The sequence below is a fragment of the Oryctolagus cuniculus genome, chromosome 18 (genome assembly GCF_964237555.1).
Source record: "Oryctolagus cuniculus chromosome 18, mOryCun1.1, whole genome shotgun sequence".
NCBI classification, from domain to species: domain Eukaryota; kingdom Metazoa; phylum Chordata; class Mammalia; order Lagomorpha; family Leporidae; genus Oryctolagus; species Oryctolagus cuniculus.
In genome coordinates, this window is record NC_091449.1 from 20116692 (window position 1) to 20138482 (window position 21791).

A 21791-nucleotide genomic window follows, 5' to 3' on the forward strand; every position below is an offset into this window, starting at 1 on the left:
TTTTCTTTTCTTTTTTTAGAATTATTTATTTATTTGAAAGTCAGAGTTACATAGAGAAGGAGAGGGAGAGAGAGGGAGAGAGAGGGAGAGAGAGGGAGAGAGAGAGAGAGAGAGAGAGAGAGAGAGAGAGAGGTCTTCCATCCACTGGTTCACTTCCCAGTTGGCCACAATGGCCGGAGCTGTGCTGATCTGAAGGCAGGAGCCAGGATCTTCTTCCAGGTCTCCCACATGTGTGCAGGGGCCCAAGGACTTGGGCCATCTTCTACTGCTTTCCCAGGCCATAGCAGAGAGCTGGATCAGAAGTGGAGCAGCCGGGACTGGAACCAGCGGCCATATGGGATGCCGGCACTGCAGGTTGGCAGCTTTACTCACTACGTCACAGCGCCAGCCCCTCAAGTATTTTCAAATGCATCCACTGAAATACATCCCAGATCTCAAGGTGCAACTCGTTCCGTATCAGGCGCTGACTTCAGTGTGACAGACCTGCCAGGGCCGTGAATTGAATGCAGAATAGGAGTGCAGAAGCTCTACTGCATTATAACTGCACCTCGTCAGTAGTTTTCAGCGAAGCCTGCTCTCTTGCTGCAGGGTGAGAATGCCTTAAACAAGGGAGCTTTCTGGCTTTGCTAACATTCTCTGAGTTCCTTTATTTTAAAGTCTGTTTTCTTTAGCTATTCTATGGAGGTTACAGAAAACTAACCAATTATACAGTCCTTAAAGTTGCTATTTCTCATGTATTTTTCAAGTTCAAGAGCCTTTGTTACCCCCATACATATGTAGCTCATCTCATTCACCACAGGCGAGAGTTCCAGTAACTGTGATCCTGCAGCATATTGGGGGAAATCAACCCTGGACTGCAGCCAGCAAGTGGGCCCTTGTCCTCTGATGGATTGATGGGTGATCTAATTCTATTTGTTTTTTAAATATTTATTTATTTGAAAGGCAGAGTTAGAGAAAGAGAGAGAGAGAGAATCTTCCATCTGCTGATTCACTTCCCAAATGGCCCAGTGGCCAAGGCTGGGTCTGGCTGAAGCCAGGAGCCTAGAACTCCATATGGGTCTCTAATGTGAGTGCTGGGGCCCAAGCACTTGGGCCATCTGTGGTATGGGAGACAGGGGTGGTGGGAGCACCAGTAAAGACCCCGTGCAAACTGGGGTTTGAACACAGGCTACCTCTGAGAGGCAGGAAATGCACCTGAATTTTTTCTCAATGAGGACGAGGAACACTATCCACCCGATTCTGTGATTAGTAACTGTGGTCACTTCAGGGATTCTGTTGCTCTGGCTGGACACCACAGACTGGGCCATTTATGAAGAACAGAGGTTGGTCTGGCTCCCAGGTCTGGAGGCTGGGCAGGCCCAGAGTGTGCACTGGCGACTGCTCACCAACTGACCTTTTCCCTGTGTCATGGTGGCAGGCATCATGCGGCGAGATGGAGCAAGTCAGAGAGAGAGTTTGCTGTTATTGTAAAGTCCCTCCCTGGAGAGCCCACGGCTCTCTCAGTCCCTGGCTCCCTCAGTCCACGAGCGAATTAAGACGTTCAAGAAGGCAGAATCTCATGGCCCACGCACCTCTCCATGACGCACCTGTCAGACACCATGAACACATGACTTAGGGGACTGTGTGTCCAATGCATGGAATCTGGAGGACACAGTCCCCATCACTCTCGCTGAGTCCACCACGATCCCTCCTCTGGACCACGGCCTCAGCCTCCTGACAGCTCTCCTCGCTTGTGGGCTCGCCCCCAGCTACCCATCGCTCATCCCCAACTCTCAGGAGGAGGCAGCTTTCTCCTGGCTTCCTTCAAAGCCTGCACAGCCTCTGCTCTGTCCTCTCTCTGAGCCCCCTCCTCTCCTTGACTCCGTTCCATCCCCGTTGGCTTCAAGGACCATTCCCTGAGGGCACCAAGCGGCCCTCCTCGGGCCTTTGCCGTGACTGGATTGCCCTTCCACTGACTAACTCTGTGGCTCACTCAACTGCCGCCTTCTAGACTTCACTTAAATCTCACCTTAGTGAGGCTTGCCCTGTCCATTCAGTGTGAAACCTGAAACCCATGCTTCTCCCCATCCCCAAACTCAATTCCCCATGAGTTGCTTTGTTCTCTACGGCACTGGTTACTGGCTGATCTAAGAAATAATCTACTTCTTGATTACGTTACTTGCTTGTGCTCTCCCCTCCAAATAGGATGTAGGCACGATTAAGGCAGGAAGTTTTCCTTTCTGTAATCGATGCTGCACTTAAAATTGTCCCAAGCGCATCCTCGGTACTCAGTAAGTTGGCTAATGGATAAATGAGTGCCTGAGCGGTGTTCTGCATGTTATCTGGAGTTTCACTAGAAACTGAATTTACTGGGGCTGGCGCTGTGGCTCACTTGGTTAATCCTCTGCCTGCGGCGCCGGCATCCCATGTAGGTCCTGGGTTCTAGTCTTGGTTGCTCCTCTTCCAGTCCAGCTCTCTGCTGTGGCACAGGAAGGCAGTGGAGGATGGCCCAAGTGCTTGGCACCTTCCCCTGCATGGGAGACCGGGAGGAAGCACCTGGCTCCTGGCTTCGGATTGGTGTAGCGCCGGCCGTAGTGGCCATTTTGGGGGTGAACCAATGGAAAAAGGAAGACCTTTCTCTCTGTCTCTCTCTCTCTCACTGTCTAACTCTATCTGTCAAATAAAAAAAACAAAACTAAATTTACTGTATTTTGGCAAAGCCAGTCAAATCTGTTTATTTAGACCAAGTGGCCAGGATGGTTCTGGTCCTGTTTCAGTCACCTACTTCCGTTTTCTGTCAGATTCTCGCCATCGCCTTTGTCAGCCCCTCTGTTCCAGCTCATGGTTTCGCCTTTGAGTCATTGCAGAACCATTTAAGCTGTCACTGGGTACGGGCACTGTGCGGAGCCTGCCAGGTTACCCAAAGGGAACGAGCTGGAAAAGCTCTTAGGGGGAGGTGGGAAGCCAGCCTACTGGGAAATGGGTGTGGCTTATCCACAATGGTTTCATCAGAGTCAAAGCCAACCCTGACTTCGCAGTCTGAAGAGCGGCTGCCTACTCGAGTGAAGGCGACTGTGGAATCTGTGGCAGGTGGGCCAGAAAACAGGACACCGGACAGAGTAGCTCTCCGTTGCTGTCCATCAAGACCCCAGGATTTCAGCCGAGGGGTGGTTCCTGGCTCAAAGGGAGGTTTTAAAATTGGCTGGGGCGGAAGTCGCCCGCGACTCGGGGCAGATGCATTAGGGGCTGATGCGGCCAAGGCTGGAACCCCTGCTTTCTTCTTGTCACAAAACGGTGCAGTGGCCGGGATGCACCCGTCTTTGAACAGCCCGCGACCTCCTGGTTCACTTTTAAAATCCGGCAGTACCAGGTTGATCCCTTAGCAGCACAGCACGACCTTTTCGTGGGAAAAGCTGAATGGTTGGGGGCAAGTGACTTCACTTTCTGTCTCTTTTCTCCCACGATGAGTTTTCTTTTTTTAATTTTTGTTTTTGATTTAGTCTAAGCTTACTGGTTTTCCCTTATCTACAATAAGGGGCCTGGCCACAGCCCCTGACATTCCATCCGACACGTGCCTACCCTTTCAGGTGCTGGCACGAGGGGCTCATCGTCCTGCAGGCAGACGCAGAAGGACGAGGGAGGGGAAGAGTAGCTTCTCCGCAAACAACCACAGGACCAATATGGCCACCACCAATTACGCCTCGCTGTATCTAATGGACGTGGGATCTGTGCTTTATTCTGAAGACCGGCTGAGAGGAGGCCGCACGTGTTCCAGGTCAGAAGTTCCAGGCTCAGAGCAGACGCCTTCAGAGAGGTCATGCCTGAGGGTGAAGTAGAAGCCATCTTCCAAGGATTTTCTGGGGTGGACGGGAGAGGTTTGGGGAAAGGTAGTGGGGTACCAAGAAGCCACTTGCATTCCTGATTGTTGAAAACAATAACGTACTAGTGTAGGCCCAAAGAGGATAAGGAGTTAAAGAATACGAAGGGGCTGCTGTTGTGGTGTAGCGCATAAAGCTGCCTCCTGGGACGACGATGCCAGCATCCCACATGGACAACGGCAGAGTCCCCGTTGCTCCACTTCCCGTCCAGCTCCCTGCTGATGTACTTGGGAAAAGCAACAGAAGAGGGCCCAGGAGCTTGGGCCCCTGCCACCCATGTGGGAGACCTAGAAGAAGCTCCTGGCTCCTGGCCTCAGTATGGCCCAGCCTTAGGGCCATTGCAGCCATCTGGGGAATGAACCAGGGGATGGAAGCTCACTCATTCGCTCTGTCTCTCCCTTTCTTAGTGTAACTTCGACTTTCAAATGAATAAATCTTTTAAAATATATTTTAAAAATTGGCTGGGGCTGCTGAGCATAAAACCAGGTGGACTGGTGGCCTTGGTAGGGGGTGTCTGCTCCGGCTGGCCTGGCCCTGGCGAATGGGGGAAGCTCACAGGGGGTCACCATGGAGACCTGAAGGTGGGTGCCTGTGAGTGGGGATTGGCTTCCATGTGGCTTACCAAATCACACTTGGCCGAGTCCACAGAGTCTGGCTGCACTGGTGACAGTGACCGCAGAGGCCATGCCGAGCTCACTGGTGAAGACGGGAATTTGTGGCAGCGACTAAAGGAATCTGTAAGGAAAAGAGAGGGACTCCATATCCATAGGGGTGGAGGACTCAGTTCTGCGGGTGGTAGACTTGGAGAAAACGGAAACAGCTGCTTTCTCCTCTGGTCTTCAGTTGTCCATCAGAACACATCCGAGTTTTAATTTCTCCTGACAGTAAGATACTTTGAAGATCAGAGTAAAGACTTGTAGCGAAAAGACCAGAATTCAAATGGGCTCTATTTCCACTTGAAAGTGGAATTCTTAACAAAAATACTGAACTTCAAGAAAGAAATGGCCAGAACAGCAAAAAGAAAAAAAAAATAAGGATTGAGTGTCTCATCCCATCATTTCAGGATCAGCATATGGCGTGGGGTTGGTACAGGGGCAGAGGAATTTTGTTAACAGAGCCCGCATCTGGCAGGAGTGGGTGGAGATTTTGTTTGACAGCACATCTGTAGCCTTCCTCCCTTCCTCTCCTCTGTCTTCAGTGGGGTTGGAGAACTGGACCAATGGCCTTCAGGAACTTTTCCTTGGCTAAACTTTCTGAACCCATTGTGGCTGGATCCCAAAGTCCCTGCACCACTCTCCTAAAGAGGCAGGAGCCGGCTGGTGCCGCGGCTCACTAGGCTAATCCTCCGCCTTGTGGCGCCGGCACCCTGGGTTCTAGTCCCAGTTGGGGCACTAGATTCTGTCCTGGTTGCTCCTCTTCCAGTCCAGTTCTCTGCTGTGGCCCAGGAGTGATGGAAGATGGCCCAAGTGCTTGGGCCCTGCACCCCATGGGAGACCAGGATAAGCACCTGGCTCTTCGCTTCGGATCAGCGCAGCGCACCTGCCATAGCGGCCACTTTGGGGGTGAACCAACGGAAGGAAGACCTTTCTCTCACTCTCTCTCTCTCACTATCTAACTCTGCCTGTCAAAACAAAACAAAACAAAACAACAACAACAACAACAAAAACAAGAGGCAGGAGCCCCCCAGCAGGGCCGGCTCCATGAGCTGGGGAAGGCACGACTTCTGACGCCTGAGCTCACAGGGGACAACTTCGCCTTCTTACTCCCGGTGGCTCCCGGGTGGTTGGAAGGAATGCAGGTTTCCTGCAGAGGCCCAGGCCCCCAGAGCAAGGAAAAAGCATCGGGTCGCTTCCCCAGACGATGCTGATGGCACACTCCATTGCCTGCATGTGATGGGCGCTTCTACGCTTGGGTCACTATTTGGCCGTCCTCCATCTTCGGCTGTCCCTTCCTCCTCCCCAGGGCTCGCTCAGTCTTCTTTGGGCTGGCATCTAGGTACTCTGGATGGAACGGAGCTCATGGGGGGAACTTCTTTCTCGCCAGGGTGGTGATGGAGGAGGGTCAGGTTGCACCCTGGATGAGAGATCTTAGCTGTCCGGAATGGCCAAGCCTCTTGGAGTTCCCAGTGCCCAGTGCTGGCTCCATCTGAGAGTCCTGCCCAACACTGAGGAGCTTGGAGCCTCCTGGATCGCATAAGCTAAGCAGCGAGACAGAAACCCCGGTGGAAGACAGGCCAGGGAGCGGTGCAGCAGCTGCCGGGTGGGCATGGCCAGTCAGGGGGACCTGGAGCGCGGTGGCCCCGGGAGGCGGGTATGAAGCTCGCCGAGGCCGTTGCCCGTGGACAGCAGCTGCGTGCGCCGTGGGGTCCCTTGGCGCGGAGTCCGGAACCTCAGAGCGGTGTCCTGGCTGCCAACTCCGAGGCGAGGCACAGCGCTCAGCCCCAGGCGGGTGAGGGAAGGGTGCGTGAGCCAAGGGCGCGAAGACATTGCAACGGAGGCCCAAGGGCGAGGTCCAACGGCCCAACCCCTGCTGGCCTCGCGCGCTTCGCGCCTGCTCTCGCTTGGTGGCGGGCGTTTGGCACCGAGCGGGCTCCCGCCGTAGGTGGCGACCGACCAGGTCTGCAGGGGCTCGCCCAGCACCGGCACCGGGGGGCAGGAGCGTCTGCCACCTCTGCCTGTGAGTCCGCCAGCCCTTGTCACGAAGACCCTACCCGAAGGCAGAGAGGCGGGAGCAACCTTGATTCTCCCGGGAGAGGAGCTGGACTACGGGAAGGGGGTGGGGCAGGGGAGAGGGGCTGCTGACCACATCCCGGGCTGGCAGGCGGGTTCTCTTCACTGCTCGCTGCAAGTTTGGTTTTTAAAAAGGCGTGTGAGCCTTAGAACCCTTCCCCCCGGCCTGACAGCTGGTAGTGGCCCTAAAAGGACTTCTTGTCCCAGGCGCTCAGACTCCAGAGCTCCCGAATATAACCGTTTGAGCCACGGTGTCTCCCTGTGTCATGGACGCGTCGTGAATTGATGCTTTCTATGGTCTTCGGGATACTGTGCACCAGGCATCCCTGTAGTGGGCACAGGCACTGCCTGCTGGGAGGCCGTGTTTACAGAGCCCGAGATCAAAGCCCTCCCGCCCGCTTCCCAGCTGTGCCGCTTCCCAGCTGTGCCGGGGCTGCAGAGGGCCCCCAGCCCCGCCCCACGCTGTGCCCTAGTCCTTATTGCCACGGCACGCCCTGCACCGGCACCAGTGCTAACTGGTTCCCCAGCAGAACACGAGCTCCCCAGGGACAGGGTCTGTCTGGTCTCCCCCAGCGCTGGGCGCACACAAGATGCTTGGCAGCCGATGAACGCGTGTTCACTCTCACCCGGGGTCCCTCCCTCTCTCCCGGTTCAACACCGCCCTCTGCGGGGATGAGGAGGGGAGGGGTCCCAGAGTCCAGGGGCCCCGGGGCCCAGCACTTCCGCTCTTGGGGTGGGGGGTGGGGCGAGGGGCGGGCGCGGCTCACCGGAGCCGGGCCTTGTTCCGGGCCAGGCCCAGGATGCAGTAGCGATGGGCGGTGTGGAAGTAGTCCTGGTAGGGGATGCCGTGAGTTAGCACCTCTGAGTCCACCACGCAGCCGCCAGCCTGCGGGCCGCGCCGGAACAGCGTCTGTGGGGCGAGGGCAGAGGGGTCAGGACCTCCCGCGCCGCAGTCCTACCTGCCTGCCCTCCCTCCCCGACCCGGCCCCGCCCGGCCCACCTGTGTCTCCACCACAGAGGCGCTCTTGGGGCCCAGCGGGTTGCTGATGGGGATGGTGTAAGTCAGCACCCGGCGCTGGTGGCACTTGTTGTCCCCGCTCCAGGGGCTCAGGGTCACGTCTGGGGGCGGACGGGAGGAGCAGAGTGAGGTGGCCGTTCCCCAGTGCTGTGCCCGCGTGCTGCGGTTTCCACTCTCTGGGGCGTGCGTCCCAGACCCCACCTCTGGTCCCCCCTTGCCCTCTGCACCACCTGCCTGCCAGGAGCCTGAAACCTGAGATGCAGCCTCAGTTTCCCCCTTGGGACCAGTCCTGGCTCCGCTCCTGAGCACCTGACCCAGGGACCTGCCACCCCCCTACACACTTTACCTGGAAGCCCCCAGCTTCCCCTCGCTTCCCGGCCCCACATGCGCATTGCTATCTCCCTAGACCTGCCCCTCTGAGACCCTCTCCCAGGGATGGCCCCACTGGAGCCCTGGCCCTACCTCCCCTGCTGTCGGCTGCTCCCAGCTCTCCTGAGCGCTGCTCCTGCCCAGCCGCCCACCCCCACCCCCGCCCCGGGGTGCCTGGCCTTGGTCTCCACATCTGGTTCAGAAGTAGCTTGGTGAAGCCTGACCCTAAGCCTTTTCTTTCTAGAATATTCTATGGCTTCCAGGACACCAAGCACTCTTGCTTTTCCAATTGGTCCCTCTGCTGCTTCCGCACCAGGGCTGCAGCCTCACCCACAGCACGCTACAGGGCTGGCCCCAAGGGGCCTCTCCAGCGTCTGCCTCCAGCCCCAGGGCCTTTGCACGCCTGCTGCTCCTCTGCACACCCCCTCCCGTTGCCCAGCAGGACCGTCACCATGGGCCCCGTCACTGAAGCAAGCTCGGAACCCCACCCTCCCAGCAGGGAGGAGGCAGCGCCACACCGCGCAGCAGTGCCCACGCCCCGCAGCAGTGCCCCGGGCCCCTCCGCCGGGCCCCGCCCCCTGACCTGTGAACTTGCACTGCTGCAGGAAGCCCTGGAGAAAGGGCGAGTCTGAGAACAGCATCTGCTGCAGCCGCTCAGCACCCACGTGGAAGACGGAGTTGATGAGGAGCCGGCCCGAGAGGTCGGGCAGCAGGGCGGCCAGGTCGGCTGGGGGCCAGCAAGGGACGGGCGTTGGCGGTGGAGGGGCAGACCCGGCTCCCCGCCACCCGCCAGGGCCCAGCCACCGGCGCCACGGCCCGGCTCTGGGAGCAGCACACACCCCCAGGCCCAGCCAATGGGAGTCGCGGTGATGACGGGGTGGGCGTGAGCGCCTTTGCGGCTCTCAGGCACTGATTGGCTCATTCTCCAAGTCGGACCAATAGGAGCCAAGCCCGGGGCGGCTGCCGCAGGCACTGGGAGAAGCTTGCTGGGTCGGTGCTAGGTGTGCCTGGGGCCAGGCTGTGGCCTCTCAGCCTGACACAGGTGCAGCACCCATTTACACGTGGCAACGCGACAACCCCATCGTCACGGCTAACATCATTTTTCAATGAGGAAGACAAGGACCAGAGAGGAGACCGGGATTTGAACCCAGGCCCCTGCCCTCCCAGGTCTACGTCTTATTCACCCTGGCAGCTGTGTGCCTGACAGTTTGACAGACTTCCACCTGGGTGGCTGGGGTTGGACAAGTCCGCCCCTCCACCCCACTCCCGCGCCCCAGCCCTTGGGGTTTCAGCCTCCTGAGCCGGCGGAGGGAGCGACGTCACCGGTGTGAGCGACGTCACAGGTAATGGAAGCAGCCTCACCTTCCTCCCCGGTGGATGAGGAGGAGTTACTGGTGTCCGTCAGGAGCTCCTCACTGGGCAGCAGGTCCAAGGGGCCCAGGGAGGCGGGCCCGTTGGGCGGGGTGGGCTCTGTGCTCGGGGGTTCCGCCAGCGGAGTGGCAGTCTGGCTGGACGGGGCGTCTGGCTGGCTGTCCGTCGGCTCTTCCTTGTCCTCCTCTGCCTGCAGAGAGAGGCCTCGTCCAGCCTTGCCCACCTGCGTCCCGGCCGAGGGCCCTGTGCCTCCCCGGGCAGGGACTCACAGCTGAGCCCACCGGGTGAGGGCTCCCCTTGGTCCCTACCTCGCCTCTCATTTTAGATACTTGCACGTGAGGCTTTCTTGCCTGCCCTGGCTGTCTGTCCTGTGCGTACCGCATCCATCGCCCCACCTCCTGCCCCTTTTGCTTCTTCACTCGGCCCATCTCTGACCTGTTCCTCCACCCCCACCCTCCTCACCCCCCAGCCCACTCCCTGCCCCCCCGCCCACCTCCCCTCCTGCTCACAACCTTCTGTCTGTCCCTGTCTCCCACTCTGGCCCCAGCATCCTCTCTGCTCACCCCATGGTCGGCATCGCTGCTGGCGTGGGAAAGGTTGGGGGTGACGCGGCCTCGGCGCGAACCCACAGGGCTTGGTTCCTGGCTGCGGTCAGCAGCCCCTGTGGTCGGGGCGATGTCGCTCAAGGCAATCACATCTCCCACCTCCTTGGGGCTGCTGTAGAAAGGACGTGGAAGCCCTGCTGGATGCTTGCGACCCCCCCCCCAACCTTCCAGGGTCTCCCAGACCTTGGACACCCACCTCAGTCCACCCAGCACTGCAGGCAGCCCCTCCGGCTCTCCTCCGACCCCCAGCCTCTGACTCACCCGAGACCGTTCAGCTGCAAGGGGCAGACGTAGTCCTCGTCCTCGCTGGTGAGGCCCAGCTCCGAGCCGTAGCACTGATGTACCAGGTGCCAGAGCTCGCGGGGACTCAGCGTCTGGGCACGCAGGGGGTAGGGTTGGCCTCACTCCAGCAGGTGCCCCACCATCCCTGAGCCGCAGCAGTTCCTCTGGCTACCACCAGGGGGCAGCCTGAGCATGACTTCTAGCGCCAGATCCAGTGCCCCCTCGCTACCCATCTGCTAGGAAGCCCCCTCCAGGCCTTGTGTCTGGGGCCTGACCTCCTGCACTGTCCCTCTCTCAGGCTCCTGAATGGGGTCCTCTGGCATTTTTGCTCCTGGGAACAGCCATGGCTGGAGCTACCCCTAGGGATAAGAGCCCCGACATGGCAGGACACCGGGCAGCATGGCACAGCTGGAGGAGCGGAGCCATGGCCGGCGGTGGCAGACCCGTGCAATGACGTCCGCCCTCCCTGTTTCCACCTGGGGGGTTCCCTTGCCCCAGCGCCGGGGACGAACCGTGAGTGGTTCACACCAATTCTCTGCCATGGACTCTGCTCAGGGGTCGGGGCGGGAACCCTTGCCTGCCCCCTGGTGGCGGCTATGTAGGAAGCTGCAGGTGCCCAGGACCTGGTGCCCACAAAGAGCCGGGGTCCCCGGGGGGCCATTCCTCGCCCCAGCCCAGGCCTCACCCAAGGCTACCTTTTCCAGAAGCGCGTTCTGCCAGAGGCGGAAGATGAGGAGGAAGCAGCGGTCCCGGGCCCCAAAGGAGGTGAAGAAATGCTGTAGGGGAGAGAGGGGCATGGGCGGGCAGCTCCGTCCTCGGCCCCCAGCTACCTGACCCCTCTGTTCACTCCTCCCCGCATTCATTCTCCACCACGCAGATCCCGTGCCAGCCCTGAGCAGAGGGACGCCGGCTGGGGTCGCCGTGGTGACACTGTGGACAGTCCCGGCAGGGTCAGCCTGTGGTGGGTGGGGCTGCGATGCGGGGAGCCCTGGGCCCTGTCCTGGAGGTGACCCGCTGATCCACGCCTGGCCAGCGATACACAAAGAGACGTGTGCTGAGAAGTCCTGCTCCCCACTGCCCTGCCCCTTCCTCAGGGGTGACTTGGCCATCCTGTGACCACCAATCAGCATCCCGGGATGGGGGGGGGGTCGTGAGGGACGGGGAATCAGGACCCGGACACCAGGAGAATCTGATCGGTGTCCGTCCCGAGCAGAGTCTGGCAAAGCCGAGACACAGAGCAGGTGACAGCCCCAAGAGCAGCCCAGGGCGGGCCCCCGGGAGGGAGGAGGCGGGGTCAGTGCGGGCCCCTCCAGCCCACCTTCTCGCTCTCCGTACAGATCTGGATGGCGTTGGGGATCAGCTTGGCGTCTTCTCCTTCTTCAGACACGTCACCTCCTTCAGCTGGATGGAAATCTATGGGCGCAGGGAGAGGTCAGAGCGGCCGGAGCCCGGTCCACCCCGCCACACCGGCGCCGCCCCGCCACACCCGCGCCGCCCCGCACCGCGGTCTCCCAGCGGAAGATGTTGCTGTAGAAGCAGATCCAGTTCTCAGAGAGATAGAGGCGGCCCTGGAGGAGGATCTCGCGCTGCAGGGCGCAGGAGTAATCTGAGAGCGAGGGGACAGACATGGGACACCCGAGTCAGCGGGCAGCAGCGCTGGGGGGCAGGGGGCCGCGGGTGGGCCTGGGGCGCTGGCCTCACCCACGATGAGCCGCTCGGCCTCCGGCAGCTTGCTGAACAGTTTCCGGAAGTCCTCGTTGCGCTGCTTGTAGGTGGGGCTCAGCATCTGCGGGGAGGGCACGCATGGGGGGCGGGGCGCACTGCAGCCCCGCCCCCACAAGCCCCGCCCCGGCGGCTCAGCGTCCAGCCCGCAGCATTGCTGCCCCTTCAGCCTCACCAGGTGGGGACAAAGAAGGGGCTCACGCAGCACCCGACAGCAGCACAGGGCAGGACAGGACCCCAGGTCTGCTCATCTCAGCTCGGCCCGCACCTGTCCCGGTCTCTCCCCCAGCCCCCAGCGCGCCCCCTCGCCCAACACTTACACTGTACCAGCTCTGCATCTTCTACAAGAGACAGAACGAGAGGCGGGATGAGTGCCTGACCGGGCCGCCAGTCCTCCCAGCCCCGGGCGCGCAGGCCCCCACCTTGCTGTTGCGGATGAAGTTCCGGCTGCCCAGGCTCTGGGTGCTGGGGGTCCCGGGCACTCCGCCCTTCTCCGAGGAGCTGTCCGACCCCTTCTCCACCATGGTGCCTGCTTCGGGCTCGGGCGGCGGCCGACTCGGGGGCAGGAGCTGCAGCCGCTTCCGCAGAGATGGAGAACTGCTTGGGGTGCTCCGGCCTGAGTGGGGGGTGGTGCTGGGGGCAGGGAGAGGATGGGGGCTGTTATGGGGGAAAACAGGCTGAGGTCTGGGTCAGGACCATTTCTCAAGGCCCACCTATCGGCCCGTCGATCCTCATCTGTCCATCTGTCCATCCACTCACACATGCCTCTGGCCACTCATCCCATTCACCCTACCCACCAGTCCCAGCCAACTGGTTCACCCATCTCTACCCATCATCCACCCACACACCCCGTCCACCTGCCCAGCCACCCACTCTGCGTCCCAGCCCAGCAGTGGAACCCACAGTACGTGTCCAAAGGGCTCTGCGCCTTGGTCACTTCATCTGTAACCCAGGGATGGCGAACACGGGGCCTCAGCTAGTTGTTTTCAGGGTTAAACGAATCAACCCTTGGGGAGTCCTTCTGGTAGGGCCTGATATGCAGCGAGGCTCCGCGATACCCGCCGCGGTTTATGAGCTCATTCCATCACTCACACCATGAACACGCACTGAGTAGCGGCTTCCCACTTAGTTGTCCGAGAAATTAAAAAAAAAAAAAAAACACCTCAGCTTCTCTGTTGTTTCTTTTCCCACTTCTCGTTTCCAACCTAATCCCATCAACTTCGAGATCTATTCCCATTACTCTTATTACGCCCACTTCTTCCCGCCCCAGCTCCGTCCCCTCCCACCTGGCCCCTCCTCCCTGCTCCTGTCCCCCCCCCCCCCCCCCCCCCCGGCTGCTTCCCACCTGCAGCCGGAGGGGAGCCTGAGTTGGGTCAGGTCCTCCAGGCCCAGAGCTCTGTCCTGGACTGCACCTTGCTCCAGCTAAAAGCCAATGGATGTCCTAGGACTGGGACCCCCACCCCCAACGCCATGCCCTGCCCCCTCCACTCCACTCCAGCCATCCCTGCCTCGTGGAGCCTCCCCAGCTTCCATCCCAGGCCAAGGGCTCTGCATTTGCGGAACGTCCACCCACGCCCCGGCATAAGCGGCTCTTATTCACTTCCAACGCTCCTCCCTCCTGGTCACACCCCACACTCTGTGAACTCGTCCTGTCAGCTTATTCACTCTGCTTATTTCCTGCCTCAGACCGAGCGCTACAGGAGGTCTTGGTGGCCACCGTGTCCCCAGCACCCCGGGTTGCAGGCGGCACGTGGCAGGTGCACAATTAAACGTCAGTGACGCAAGTGCGCCCGAGCAGAGGCTCCTGCCCCTGGCGAGCTGAACAAACAGAACACTCCGGTGAGTGTACAAACACCAAGTGCAATCAGGGCCGCGGGCCGGCTGGCGGAAGCTTTGGAGGGACAGCCAGTGTTGACTCCTTATCAGGAACTGTGTATGATTAATTTTATTGTTCTGCAAACACCCCTGCGCACTCGATGCTATCGTCCCTGCCGCCATGGAGGAGGAAGCTGAACCAGGAACCAGTCGCTAGAGGACGCGTGGCCGGCTTACTGCAGGGCGGAATTCCAGTGCCGGGCCCCACATCCACCCTGGGGTGCGGGTGGGACTCCCCCAGCCACTCAGGGCGCCCTGAGCTGGTCTCTCTCGCCTCCAAGCCTCAGCATCGGCCGTTCCGGGGCCCACGCCATCTTCTCTTCTTCTTTGCCTTGCAGATTCTTCCACGTTCTTCAAGACTCTTGCTCCCACGGCCCCTCCCTTCTCCGTGGCCCCCCGACAGCACACACATGCCAGCCCTGGTGACTCTGGCTGCCTCTGGTTCACAACGGGTCCGCTTCGTGCACACGTCTGTGGGCTCCCAGCTGGCAAGCCTTGGTGTCGTCGTGGTCACCACCCTGCCCCCTGCCCTGTTCTGGACACAGTGCAGCTCCTTTGCCTAACATGAGGGTACTTCAAAAAAAAAAGCTCTTGGAAAATGGAATTGAAAGATAAGTTTATTTTGGTGCAAAAAAACCTTTCAAATCCATGATTGCGAGGGAGCCTTCAAAAAGTTTATGAAAAATGCAGATGATGTGTACATGGCAACATTTTTGAGCAAAAATAAATGCATCCCTTCAATTCCATTTTCCCAAGAACTTTTGCAAAGTACTTGCTTACTTAGAAAACCAACTTGCAGAACCAAATAAATGAAGGCAAAAACTGAACCAATGATGGCGTGAGCCGCTGCTACTCCCAGGAGCCACCACAGCCGCTCAGCTTCCTCCCTGCCCCCACTGCCTGCTCGCCACCTGCAGCCAGGCTCTGCCCTCCATGGCCGCACCTCCCTCCAATAAAATAAAAAAGTCGAGGCAGGGCTAGTCCTTCTCCAGCACACCCTCTGCTCTGGCTCTTGTCCTGAGTGTCCCCTCCGCCCCCAATGCTCTCCCTCCCACATGTCCACGGGGCTCCCTTAGGCCTCCAGGTCTCAGAGGGGACTCCCCCAGCACCCACTCGCCCCTTCCTCCTTCTCTGCGGGCTCCCCTGGGCCCCTCTGTACCCCCTTGGTTCTCCCTGCGGGGAGTGGCCCCAGCACCTAGCATGGGGCCGGCATCTGCTGCTGAGATGAGAAGGAATGACAGACTTCCTCCCGGCCCCGCCCAGAGCTTGTGCTCCCCGAGGTGTGCACCTTGCGGCCTGGCACTAGCAGCTCTGGAGGGGGCAGCAGCAAGGGGCCTGGGCCCCAGGGGCCTGGCCGGCTTCCAGGCTCCACGTTGTCACTTCCTCCCGGTGTGACCTTGGCCCAGTATTTGGACGGGCTCGTGCCTCAGTTTCCTCGTGTGTGCAATGGGACTACTAACGGTACCCAGCTCGCGGGGTTGCTCGGAGGGGAAAGGGAGGTGAGAGACCCGAAGCTCGGGGCCTAGCAGGTGCCCTGCAGGGATGGGTGGACAGAAGTGATGACCGGGCAAGTGGCCGGGCCACCTTCCCAGCCATGCGGAGCCAGCTACCATGCCGAGCCTTCCCGGGCCCCAAGCGACCTCAGCAGCCATGATCAGCCTCCGTGTACTGCCTGCCCCCTAACTCCAGTCGTGCACTGTCTAAAGGCCCAGGCCCTGGCCCTGGGGACGCAGCAGCAAGCACCATGGGTGCAGTCCCCCGCCTGCAGGGTGGCAGACACAGACAGCCGGGAAGGAAACCCGGAAATGAGGGTGCTGACCGCAGACAGCGGCCGGCGCAGCAAAGCAGCGCCACTTGGCCAGCAGCAGCCGCAGGAGGAAGCTGCTCCTACTGCACGTTTGGGGACCCGCCCCGCCCCCCATGGCCCAGGTCAGAACCTGATGCCCGCGCCAGTTTGGGGACCACAGAGATAAAGGATGGACGTGGCTGCTGAAGTCCGAGTCAGCCAGGGCCTCGCTGGGCAAGGCTCGCGTGGGCTGAGCTCTGGGGACAAAGGACAGCTCTGGCAGAGTGGGAGAAGTCCGTTCTGGGGCAGGAACATCAAGTTCAGGACAGGGCCGGGCCTGGCAGGGCTGAAGAGGAGCAAGGTGGCTGTGGGGGCTGCAGGAGGAGCGCAGGGCAGAGGAGTGTGGGCTTCACTCGGGGCCCAAGCAGGGGTGCACTGCAGCCTCCCTGGCCTCCCACACACCTGCCCAGCTCGTCTGAAGCCACAGTCTGCAGCAGGAAGCCTGAGGCCAGGGTCAAGCCCAGGGACAGAGCAGGGCTCGCACCCCTGGTTCTTGCAGGACAAAGGGGAAGTGCTCTAAGCCCTGGGGCTGCCGGACCTACCAGCCGGCTGCAGCCCAGTGAGGGGAGGAGCCCAAGTGGCTGCAGAACCGTTATGGGGGGTGGGGACTCAGTAAGAGATGGGGTTCTTGCACTGCAGACCCCCCTCTTCCTGGCCCTTCACCCACAGCTGCCTCGGGGCGGGCAGACAGACAGACAGACACACACACAGCTCCTGAGGGTCACAGAAGCCCAGAGAACCCCAGATAAAATACACGCACACACGGGCCCACCCCAGTCTCAGCGGACAATGGCAGGCAACTCACAGACACAAAGGGAGGCACACACAGAAAACACAGCCCCCCCCCCCGTGGGGGCAGGGGAGGGCACCAGCGACCAGGTCAGCCCACACATGCCCAGGGTCCCTCTGCCCCCTTGGGGTCCACCATCTGGTGCGGAAGACAAAGCAGGAGCCAGTGCTGCAGCGGCGGGGAGGCGGTGGGAACCCTGCCACCCAGCCGTGAAGGGCTCGGAGCACCAGGGAGCTGTGCACACACCTGGAAGGCACAGCGGCCAGGTAACGGACCGGAACCGAGCACCGACATCATTACAAGCCCTCCCCGGGGCCAAAGGTCAGTAATTACTGCGGCCTCCACAGTCAAGCACCCAAGCACCGGGCAGGTTGGGGGGGGGGGGCAGGCTCACAGCCACGAGGGGCCTCTCTCTCACACACAAAGAAAGTGGCAGAGGGTCTCGCGGCGGCCCACACCCGGCGGCCTCACAAGGGATACACACAGAAATGGCAACCCCGGGAGCCAGAGCCACACACACACACGGCGCCTGGGACACACACAGATAACTCAACGTTTGCACACGAGGCTAACTAGAGTTTCAAAAACCAATTACAGGCGCACACCCGGACACACCGCAAAGTCACAGCTGGACACGGACTGGTAACTTACACCCGGAGCCACAGGCGGAACTGGAGGTGACCGCGTGCGTGCACACACACACACACACACACACACACAGTCACCGAGGGCCACAGCCGCTACACACCCCCACATGGAACCAGCCACACACGCAGGGAGATACAGGAGACATAGGCACACAACCCCAGAGGGTGGGGGGCACGATCAGACACTCGCTGAGGGTGGCAGAGCCGCGGAAGGCAGCAGAGGGGGCCTGCACACGCGTACGGATCCGCACTACTGTACACAGGGACACACACGTCCAGCTGGAAACGCACTCGGGCACGCGGCCCTTGGGCCACGCAGGAGCCCCGCCCCCCGCAGCCCAGACCCACCAGGCCGGCGGGAGAGGGCCCAGCCGGCGGGGTGCTCGCCGACTTCCCCGCATCCCGGGCCGGCCTCCCAGGCAGAGGCCAGCAGTGCCTGCGCGCCCTCCCCACAGGCGGCGCTGCCCGCAAGAGGAGCCCCCCGCCCGGCCCAGCCAGCCAGACCCCCGCCACCGCCACCCAGCGCCTCGCGGGCCCGCAAAGGCGACCCCCTTGGAGTCGCCCCTCGGGGGTTGCACCCCAGGTGCCCCGCGCCGGCAGCCCAGACCTAGGCCCACGTGCGCCAGCGCTGGACCCAGCTCGGCCGCGCCGCCCCGCAGCCGCGCAGGCGCCCCCTCCCCGGCGCCCGGCCCTCAGCCCCCCGACGCCGGCGGCCCCGGTTCTTACTCGAACATGGATGCGGTGCGGCGGCGCCCCGGCCGCAGGGCAGGGCAGGGCAGGGCAGGGCCCGGCTGCGCGGGGCTGGGCTGCGCTGGGCGTCCCCGCAGGGCACCGGCCTCGCCTTCCGCGGCCGCCGCCCCCACCCGACCCCGCCGGCCGCACAAAAGGCCGGAGCCGCGGAGGCCGCCGCGGCGTCAGCGACTCCCCTTCCTCTCCCCGCCCCGCGCGTCACGGCGCCGCCCCCGCCCGCAGCAGCGCGCCCAGGGCGGCCGCGGCCTAGACGCCGACCGCCGGGCTGCGGGCCGAGCAGGCGCCGGAGACGCGGAGCCGGCGCGCACCAGGCTCCCGGGCCCTCCAGGAGACCCCCGCGAGGTTGGCGGCGGCGGGGACTGACCCCAGGCGTTGGGGCGCCCGGAGCTGGCGGGAAGGGATTTGGGGGTGCCGGGCCCGAGAGGATCCCGAGGCCTGGAACGTCCAGCCCTGGCAGCCAGACGGCGTCAGAATCCAGCACCCCCTTGGCTGTTGTCTGTGCCAGTCTCCCCGGGCCACCGCGCAGGGCCGCGCTGGCGGGTGGGAAGGGGCTGCTGGGTGGCCTGGGGCCTGGTGGCTACGCAGTTGGGTGCCGCCCCCCTGCTCAGTGGCCGGGGCCCGTGGCCACTTGTGCGAGCCCAGGCACATGGGTCGTGGCCACTTGTGGGAGCCGCTGGCTCCTTGCCCGGCCCCTGGGGTCGTGAGGCCCACCTCATAGCTCCTAGGTAGGCTGCCCCATTCCCATCGCGCCCTGGTGGGTGGCGGGCCCACGTGTCTGTCCCTCACCCTTCTCTTCCCCTCACACCTGCAGAATCTAAAACTCTTCCCGGCCCCCAGCCTCGCTGGACTCCCCCTGGCCTGGCCGGGCCTCCTTCCTTTCCCCGGTCTACTGCTCCCCTCCCCGCCCCCACAGCCTGTTCCCCACCTGCATCTACCCTCAGGCTCCGGCCGGCCTTCCCCCAGCTCCTCCTCTGTCCCCGGCTCCCTTTGTATTTCCCCTTGCCTGTGTCTGCTTTTGAGATACCTTGACATTTCCGAGCAGGGCGTATCAATTTCACACGCGAGGACCAGGATGTTGGGGGGGGGGAGGGGCAGAGGCAGATATATCTCTTTTGTAAAGACAGAAACCATCAGAGCCACAGCCCACGGCCCCTTTTCTCCATGCTCCAACCCCCTTGCTGTCCCTGTGTAGCTTTACCGTGGGCTCTTGGGTCCGTGTGCTAACACTCCAGGATGCACCTGCCAGCCCTGCTGCAGCCCGCCTCACAGGTCTTTCAGAAAGATCTGCCACCAGACTCCTGCTGGATCATTCTGCGGCTCGCTTTTCTCGGTCACCACGGGGTCTGAGGTTCTGGAGCTCAAACTCTAGTCCTAGGGCGTCCACTGCTGCTGGAGCCCACCACCCCGGCTGCTTCTCGTTCTGTCCTCGTTGGGCCTGTGGCCCCGAACGACCCAGTTCCTGTCTGCCTGGGCCAGAGGCCGTGTTGTGTTTTGCTTGCCTGTGAGCTACGGCAGGAAATGCTTTTTATCCCAGCCCACACTTCAACATGTACGTCACGCCGTGTTGCTTGCAGGAAACCACACGGCCCCGCCATGCCTTGCCCGGGCTGCTGTTTTCAACTCTGTCCTGTTTCAGTTTGGAGACCAAGCGCTCCTTGCGCGGGGTCCTGACCCACAGTGAGCGGGCCAAAGGCTGACTCATGGTCACCGCTACCCACGCACTCTCTCCTCGCTGCTGGTTTGCTGTGCTGCCACTCAGGCCCCCGTGGGGTGAGGCCACACGATATCCAACCTGCAGCCGGCTCGCCTGGACACGGAGAGCCCATCCAGGAGTCTGAGCTCCCAGAGACCCCCGCCTCTCCCGCCCCCCTGCCCTGGTCTCACCTGTCCTGGGACAGGCTGTCCAGGTCCGAGCTGCTCAGCCGCCCCGAGCGTCGCGGGGCCGGCGTGCAGGGGGGCGACTCCCCGTCACTGGATGGCGTGACGTGTATGGAGGGCACCTCCAGGAACCTCCAGGGCCCAGGGCCCAGGCTGATGGTCGCGCCATCCTGTGGCTGCCGCTCTGCAGGGACGACAGGTGGGTCCCGGATGCTGCTCTGGTCCCCTGGGGGCTCCCAGGGCAGCGGGGGCAGGAGCTCGGCCTTAGGGAGGGGCTCGGCCATAGTGGTGTGGACGCTGGGGGAGAAAGGCGAAGGTAAGAGGCCCTCGTCCAAGTCCCCGTCAGCTCGCTGGTGATAAGCACGGTGTGGGAGGGAGCGAGGTCCGAGCGGAGGCCCCCTTCTGCCAGCACCCTCCTGGTAACTGCAGATCCCGGTACAGCATCCTTGGATGGCTGGGCAGGCCCAGCCCGGGACCTGCACACAGTAAGCGCTCACTCCCTGGCTGCTGCTATCCCTGGGCTCGTGGTGCCCTGGGCATTCTGTATACCCCCACCCAAGCCCAGCGTGCCCTCCACACGCAGGCCTGCGGGAGGCTGCTCAGGCTTGCAGACAGGCAGAGTCCCGGATTGGCTTCCCTGTGTGCTGGGCACCTGCTGCTCCCAAGACAAAGGGAGGGTGCGTGCTGCCGCCACCATCGCCACCTCCTCGGCCTGTAAGGAAGCCAGGCCAGCTCTGGTGGCTGTGGAAGTGGTGTTGGTGACCACTTGGGTCCGGGGAGGCCCAGCCAGAGCCCATCTGTCTGTCTGTCCTTTGTTAGAACAGCAAGGGCTTCTTGGTACCCAGCTGCCTGGAGGCTAAGGAAGCAGGGCCTGGGAGACCTGGGGAGAGTCCCTGTGGTGTGGGGGTGACCCTGAGCTTGGGAGCCAGGCCCCCTGGGGCCCCGACAGCCCTACCTTACGGCTTCCACTGCGGTAAGCATGGAGACCAGGCCCTGCCTTGCCCCGTGGCGTCCTGACCTTCAGGCCGGGGCGCATGCGTGGCTGGAGTCGTGTTACCCTCTGGCCAGCTGCTCCTGGGAGAAGGGACAGCGAGGGTGGGGATGAGGTGTGCGGCCAGCAGGAGGCTGCAGAGCCGCCCCTCCTGCCCCCCTGGACTGCCCAGTGGAGATGAGGGCTTCTCCCGCAGCGCCCTGCCCGAGGCGGCCCTGTCTGCCCAGAACGGCTCCTCCAAGTTCGGAGATCACCCCCAAGTGGCCCGGTTCTGGTCCTCATCTTCCCACCTTGTTCTCGGCAGCCCGGACCAGGGAGGCAGTGTCTGGTCTGTGGAAGCCAGCGTGGCCCTCGGCTGAGGGCGGGCACTGTCCCTTGCTCCTCCATGTTTGTCACACTCGTGTGAGGGTTGACACACACTGAAGAGTGCCTAGATCAGCTATGATGTCTAACAGCAGAGTGAGCCCCGGGAACTCCAGCCCCGGTAGGAGCCCCGGGACTGCCTCTGGGCCCCCGCCAGCCCCCACTGCCTCCGCTCCCCGAAGTCTCTGTCACCCTCCTCTTGACAACTTTTCTCTTATGTATTTTTGATGTTTGCTTTTTCTTTTTTAAATTTTTTATTTTTTTCCCTTTTTAATACTTTTTAATCACATTGGTGTGCATCCCTAAACAATATTATTTTGTTTTGGTTTGGTTTTTGGTTTTGTTTGCTTTTGAGGTTTATGAAATGAAATCATACACCCTGTGTTATCTTCTGAGACTTGCTTTTTTTTTACTCATAATTCTTTTTTTTATCTTTTTAAAAAATATTTATGTTTTTGAAAGGCAGAGTTAGAGGAGGGAGGGGAGAGGGAGGGGGAGAGAGAGAGAGAGAGAGAGAGAGAGAGACCAGTCTTCCATCCACTGGTTCACTCCCCAGATGGCTGCAACAGCCAAGGCTGGACCAGGCTGAAACCAGGAGCCTGGGACTCCATCTGGGTCTCCCACGAGGGTGACAGGGGCCCCAACACCCGGGCCACCTTTCGATGCTTTTCCCAGGCTGTTAGCAGGGAACTGGAGTG

At 61.4% G+C, this 21791-nt stretch overlaps 1 protein-coding gene and 1 long non-coding RNA gene across 2 annotated transcripts in view; one reads left to right on the forward strand and one right to left on the reverse strand.

Annotated features, from left to right (window-relative positions):
• LOC127485353 (protein Aster-A-like) lies at window positions 1-20766 on the reverse strand. Its single transcript, XM_070062493.1, is given in 16 exon segments — window positions 1-4592; window positions 7354-7496; window positions 7587-7705; window positions 8557-8700; window positions 9336-9534; window positions 9908-10061; window positions 10211-10323; window positions 10927-11007; window positions 11550-11596; window positions 11599-11644; window positions 11734-11837; window positions 11933-12017; window positions 12274-12294; window positions 12376-12586; window positions 19746-20036; window positions 20695-20766. Coding segments are annotated over 16 exon segments (1794 nt in total). The 5' UTR covers window positions 20721-20766; the 3' UTR covers window positions 1-4582.
• The window catches only part of LOC138846499 (uncharacterized), an 8472-nt gene continuing 6483 nt past the window's right edge, over window positions 19803-21791 (forward strand). The window contains exon 1 of the long non-coding RNA XR_011384022.1: window positions 19803-19938. This is a non-coding gene — a long non-coding RNA (uncharacterized lncRNA). The remainder of the gene's footprint in view (window positions 19939-21791) is intronic.